General features: G+C 39.4%; 1 protein-coding gene across 1 annotated transcript; it reads right to left on the bottom strand.

Annotated features, from left to right (window-relative positions):
* Nucleotides 1-9: 9 nt before the first annotated feature.
* On the bottom strand, nt 10-3,411 carry LOC111333501 (dopamine receptor D1-like). The gene has a single exon (XM_022939092.2). It carries the CDS (start codon nt 2,295-2,297, stop codon nt 1,173-1,175), a length of 1,125 nt encoding a protein of 374 aa, XP_022794827.1. The 5' UTR covers nt 2,298-3,411; the 3' UTR covers nt 10-1,172.
* Between the last annotated feature and the right edge of the window lie 3,283 nt (nt 3,412-6,694).

The following is a 6,694-nucleotide window of genomic DNA, read 5'->3' as shown; positions in this document are numbered from 1 at the left end:
ACAACAGGATGACGCAAATAGGAACTTTATTCTTTAAGTTTTACACAGGCAGCTGAAGATTAACACGATCAGACACCAAATTCAAAAAGTTCCGACCCTATAATCCTATCAGATAGCGTCATGCTTTTTCTGTACAAAGTGAATTTATGAGGCAATTTCAGAGTTGCTTTTTTTGTTCAAAACCCCGCGCGTGGATAATGCTATTACATCCAGTAATACCAATGTATTAACAGAAATTTTACATGCACAAAAAAAACAAAACTTCCGTCTGGAATAGGATTGATTTACATAGATACGTGACCTTTTTTTAGCTGGAACTATCACTAGTAATCGACGCAAGATAAAGCAAAATGCAACAATAATTACCATATTTTATCACAATTTTCGATCGCGATGTTTTATCTAAAAAGTTAAATCTAAAACCATAATTAACGCAGCCGGCCACAGCTTGTTTTTTAACTTTAGTTCACAAATGTCTAGTGAATCAAATGCCTGTTCTAATCTACACTTATTCTCGTGTGATCGTGACACACTGCTATCGTTTGTTACAGGTCTAAAAGAAGTAATGTAATAAACCCTTTTCAATCATATACAGCGTTTTTGTGTGTACATTTGTTCGATAGAACAATAAAACTTGTTTTGTATTCAAATTTCGGATGAGAGCTGCATTCAGTCTATACTTTTGTCCGCGCAATCTTCTGACAGTATGTTCTCGAAAAACAAAGGCTGAATTTAACGACGAAATTACTGCACCTAATTTTTTTTCTACGGGAATTTTGTCCTTTTACTGCTTTCATTGATAGAGTCGTCGTATATTTGAATTTACACAGCTTTGAAGTCACCGAAAGAAAACTTCGCGGCAAAAATTAACTTAGAGGAAAACCGCGGAGCTGAAATGATTTTATGTAACGATTGAAATTCATACTTTTTAATAAAACCACATGGATATGTAACCTTTGTTTTTGCATTAATCCATCAAAAACTCCGCAGGAAAACGAAATTGTCGGCAGAGGCAAGACAGAAATGTTTTGTTCTGCTGTCAAAATGTTTGGGATTACTTTGCTTTGTGCGAGTTTGAATCCCTCCATTTTGATGACATGTTGGGCGAGATTGCGGCCGATTACGACATATCCATCTCTTTTTTACTTGCATTTTCATTCCAAAAATATCTCTTAACTTGGTTGCTTTGCCTTGCCGTTCATTCGTATCCAGGATTTGAAGCGGTTACTTCTTCGGCTTTCTGCGCTTGTTCCAAAATGGTTAGCTTCAGTTACGGAAACTTCATCCATAGTATTGTTCCGAGAGGCCTCCCCTCGTCTGCAAAGCATTCGGCTGAATGCTGCGCGAAATTCCTTGTTAAATACCGTATAAATAAGCGGGTTTAACGAACTGTTCATTATTGGCAAAACGGAGACAAATGGGATACTTATTGCTTGAGCAAGTGTCGGGTTCTTCTGAAAGGGTTCAAAACAGACCGTACACCATAAACTTATGACAATGAGGATGAAACCCGGCAGCCAGCATACAATAAACACTCCAATGACAATAGCAATAGTTTTTGTTGCTTTCAATTCCCGCAAAATTCGCCTTTTCCCCTTGTTTGGGTCAAGGGAAGCGACCGCTTTTGCTTGGGTGAACGCCACCCGAAACACGAACGAGTACGTTACGATGACTATTAGCAACGGCAAAAATAATGCAACGGCCATCGCTGTAGTGTAATAAATTTTGTCAGATTTTCTACAGGATCGTGGATCCGTCGAGGTGATTTGAATGTTAGTTTGAGGGCCTCCCGACCAATTAACCAGGCTCAAAACTCCCCAGAGCATTGCGTAAACCCATACGAAGGCGATCAAAGAAAACCCCACTCGCTTGGTCATACGGCTCTGGTACTCGAAAGGTTTGGTGATAGCTAGAAAGCGATCGACCGAGATGACGACCAGGTTACAGATAGAGGCACTGCTGAAAACAGTGTCCATAACTACCCAATAGGCACAAGTTGTCACGTCTCCCTCTTCCTGATCGAAGCACCAGTTGCCGTTGTGCACGCTGCTGACGATACGAAGCGGAAGATGACCAAGAGCGACGCACAGGTCAGATACTGCGAGGGAAATGATGAAGAAATTAGTCATTCGTCGCAAGCGATGGTAGAGATAAACCGCGGTGATAACCAGAAGGTTCCCAAATATTGTGGCCAGCATTATTAACACGAGAAACACAGTGTAAAGGATGAAAGTAGGTTTTGTCGGCTCCGTGCAAATGCTCAGATCTCCACTCGTCGTCGAGTTATTCGCATCCATGGCCGTTTTTTCTCTTCTTGGAATGTTTCGCAGTAAGCTGTTAAAAGCGTTAGCCGTCCACAAGTCCTTCAAGTGACAACACCAGTTGTCGTTGGCGGGTTTTATGATCGCTTGCCCTGCAATTATTGGCTCAAATAAGCTTGCAATTAGTATGGATGAAATAGATAATAGTATATTATTAATTTGGGTTAAATCAACCGCACCGTTCCTGGGGTCACGACGCTGAAAGATGACTGATCACAAGAGTTTAGATACTTGTCAAACCATAGCAACCAGTGAACATTCCTGACCTTGTGTTGATTACATTACGAAGTTCGTCACTCAAGTTACCGTGCAATCCAATAGTACAAGACTAACCAAGGATTGTCCGCTTTGACAGAAATTATTTTCAAGTGCTCTATTTTTGTCCTTATTGGGTGTCCCAACATGGGAAGAAATTTCTCAATCGAGCACGTAACATGAAGAATTGTTGTTTTGTTTTTTCGAACGGAAGCTTTTGACGGTTTTAAAGTGGCTCACTAGCGGGAGCTTGTGAAAATAAAACGCCCGCAGGCGAAAGCAATTCACCGTCAGTCGTCAGAGATAAAAAGTGCTCGTGGATGAAACGCGCCATTGTACAAATTCTCATGTGAAGCTCTCAAATTTCTTGAGATTGGTTTTAAGTCAACGTAGGAAAATAATTTGGAAAGCTGCTTATAAGTTGCACCAGGGTAAATAGAATCAGTAAGTGAGATATTGAACGCGCTTCGATCGCAATTGTGCCTTTTTCGTCCCGCTAGCTGCAGGTTCGGATATTTTGAATTTTCTGCGGACATGAGACAGGCGAAATATGAGCTTTCCAGAGGACAAGCAATTTAATCCTTCTCATCTGCCGGGATAATTACTTCCTGTTAGACGCAACTTCAATCAACCTAAATGGGCATAAGAAGAATAGTGTTTTTAGCACTCAGTACGTTCAATTTTGACCTACTTTGGTTCTTTTCGCCACGAATATAAGATAAAATTACTTCAGAAGGTATGTCCTAATATGGCCTGAAAAAGCACTGTGTTTTGATAAAGAGTTCATCGCAAGACAAGGCATGTTTCTGATTTCTTTCTACCCCGGATGGGCTGTTTAGTTTAAGCTCTTGCGAATACCATATAAATATTATTTCAACAGATTAAATAGATACTCGAACGCGAATTAATTAGCCACCTCAGCAGGGACGGAGAAGAGAGAGTGAGAGGGCGATATTGAATTTCCCATTCAGTTCCATCGTGCGCTGAAAGCTGATCTGTGGGGTAGCATATTGTTTCAGGCGATTTCCCGCAAATTCCGTTTGGGCGTGATGATGTCGTGCGTCAAAGACGTCACAACTTTAGAGAAACTTTATACAAACGTGCTGCGAATGCTAATAACGTTCGAGACAAATTTCCTTTTGACGTCCGAAATGGCGAATTGACTAATGATTTGACAGCAGGCATGTGTGCTAAGAAACTCAAGGCTGGGAATGACCGTCTTTTTTCCCGTAGAGTCTATTTAAAAGAATTTCCGCCCAGCGCGGCGCTTTTAAAGTTGGTTAAAAGACAACTGCCTGTTCGCAATTCATTGAAAATTTATTTAAATGCAGCAGCTGAAAAAGAATTTAGCAACTGACTTTGCCATCTAACATAAAATACTAAACAATTGACACATTGACATAAGCTGAGTTTAACTTTTATTTCCTTGTTTTGGTTACTGATTTACCTGTTTCAGCAAATTTCAGGCAATTTGATTGGCACAAGGATATTGATATGAGATTTTCTTTGAATTTATTATAGAGCTACAAGGAACTTCCATTATCTATCATCTCCATCAGTCTTCAAATCTACGATAAACGATTCAGGATACTCTAAAATAGTTGAATGAAGGTGAATCCCTTCGAGTCTTTTCTCGACCAAATTTCATGAAAGTTCCTGCAGAAACGTTCGTGGGTGCAGTTCTACGTAAAGTCCCAGAATATTCCTCGCTGTTACATTCAATAGGCGAAAGGTTATTGGTTCAGTAGGCATTCAATAGGCGAAAGGTTATTGGTTCAGAATTTTCTTAAACTGCGACGATGAAAAAGTTCGCTTATCTTAAGTGAGTTTCTGTTAAAAGATAGATAAGCATTTTACAGTAAAATAACGTTCACAGTCCGCCGCTTTTTAAAGTATTTGACCCCAAAGAAACAGCGATCGTCGTGCTAATACCAAATATTGAGCAATATGTGTTTTATCTCCTTATCGTCCTAAAATTGAAAGCAATAAAAATATAAAACAAATAGGTGAAAGTCCTCGTCATATCGCACTCGAAAGTGGCCAATCAGATACCGTAAAAATATACCTGCCTTTCCATTGAGGCAGATTTGAAATTCGAATATTCTACTTTTAAATTCGAATAAAGTAAACAGAAAAAAAATCAGTTGCAATAGTTTTGAGCACAATTCTTTTCTTTGTCTTTAAAAACAATTAGTTCGAAAAGAGAAGTCTATTACAATAAAGTATATTATAGACCGGATAGGATCGGCTTAAATATAAGAGATTTTTTTCAAAGTTTCTTTTTCCAAGATGATTTATCTCGTACTTTTATTTCTTTCTACGTCATCAATGGTAAATATGATCGTTTCATTCTGTGCCACGACACCAAAGTCTTCAAAGTAGTCCAGCGAGTCAAAATAAACCATCAGCATCTTTGTTGCTAATTCGACATCGACAGACAAACTGGGCTATGAAATATTCAAAGAGGCAGATTTCCAAGAGGATTCTTTTGAGAGAACAACCAAATGCACTAACCTTTCAGACCAGTTGCGACTATCTCTCCCACATTAAAAGGGTAAGACCCCCTATATCAGTAAACACAGGAAAATATATCCTTTTCACTGACATAACATTTTTTTTTTCGTGTGGGAAAGAACTAAACAGATCTGAATTAGAGGTGAAAGGCACACGGATTTGACGCTGGAACGAAAATGGACTTGTAAAGACAAAAACAAAAACAAAACAATTAAAATGCTCTCGATCTTTTTAGTGATCTTAGACATACCGGAAATCAATGAAATTAACTTTGAAAATTCAGTTGACAACTATCTATCATCTCACACAGCAAGGGACTCGTGGGTTTTTCGTTGAGTATCCACTTACCCGGCGGAGGCGCGGTGCCAGCTGCGCGCCACAGTAAAAGATGCTTTTTTACCAGAGTAAAGCGTGGGGGTATCGAATTGGGTGCTAAAAACCTAGTTGTATATAGGAGGCGCATCTACAGCATTCCAGTTTTATCAAGGAGCTGTGATGAACCATGTTTAATTTCTGGCACGTAAGACCTTGAGCAAGGGTTGAGGCACAAACAAATAAAAATTTGAATAATCACAGAACAAAGCATAATTAGAAATGAAAAATAAGGCAAGGCCCAAGGTTTGCAGAAGTCTATAAGATAAATAAATATCATTATAATAGACAAGCTTTACCATGGCTTAATCGACAATAGTTTCTCCTTAAGTACTCCTTTTACCTAAACTTTTTTTTTTTGACACGGGCCATCGTCTTCCGTCTTGTATCAACGAGCCAAGAAATCACTGAAGTGTTGAGGCAGAACTTGTTTCAGTCTCCCGTCAAATAACACGAGTTGGGCGACTTGGAGTTAAAGGCTGAACGATTGTAGCAAACAGGAAAAAGAAAAAAAAAAGATGATCATAAAGACGAGATTAGACAGAAGGGGAGAGATGAACCGGGGGGGTACTCCCTTATAAGGGCTTAATGGGGACGCGCGGCCGCGGCCAGCCAGGGTATGTTTTTCGAGATTTTTGTCTTAAACAGGGTATCGAATTGATCATTTTTTGTCTTAATCGGGGTATCGATTTATCAATTTTTGTCTTAAACAGGATATCTTTTCTTGGAAGATAAACAGCAAAATTTTTACAAGTTCTAACTTTAATTAATATTGAATTCTGTTGATTTTGGCATTGATACCAGGCACATTAAATCTCTTAAACAGGGTATCAAAAATCTGAATTCTGTCTTAAACAGGGTGGGAAAATCAGCGATATTTGTCTTAAACGGGGTCAGGGAATGAGGGGCGGTGCCGCACCTCCCCACCCAGGAATATGTTGAGTACCGGCCCCCCGGGAGATGAACAAAGAAGTCTTTCGCGGAACCGCGCGATATATGGTTTGGGCAGTTCCATTGATTGAACCTTATTTTCGATCAAGCTACTTTCACACTTCTCTAACTCCGAACTTGCTGCAAATATTCCTCCTCCAGCGATTTAAATTTTACCTAATCTTTTCAGTCTTTGTTAATGTTTGATAAAGAAGCGTGACCGCGTCACAGCACTCTTCATAAACCTTCCTAAACAAACTGAATGGCTGGGCCAAGTTTGAAATTAGCTTTCTAAAAATGTT

This window comes from Stylophora pistillata, chromosome 3 (genome assembly GCF_964205215.1).
Source record: "Stylophora pistillata chromosome 3, jaStyPist1.2, whole genome shotgun sequence".
NCBI classification, from domain to species: Eukaryota; Metazoa; Cnidaria; class Anthozoa; order Scleractinia; family Pocilloporidae; genus Stylophora; species Stylophora pistillata.
The sequence above is the reverse complement of the archived record's forward strand: the minus strand, read 5'-3'. Positions and strand labels throughout refer to the sequence as shown.

What these genes read in the sequence shown, in the direction of transcription:
- LOC111333501 (XM_022939092.2), bottom strand. Translation starts at nt 2,297, where the DNA reads ATGGATGCGAATAACTCGACGACGAGTGGAGATCTGAGCATTTGCACG.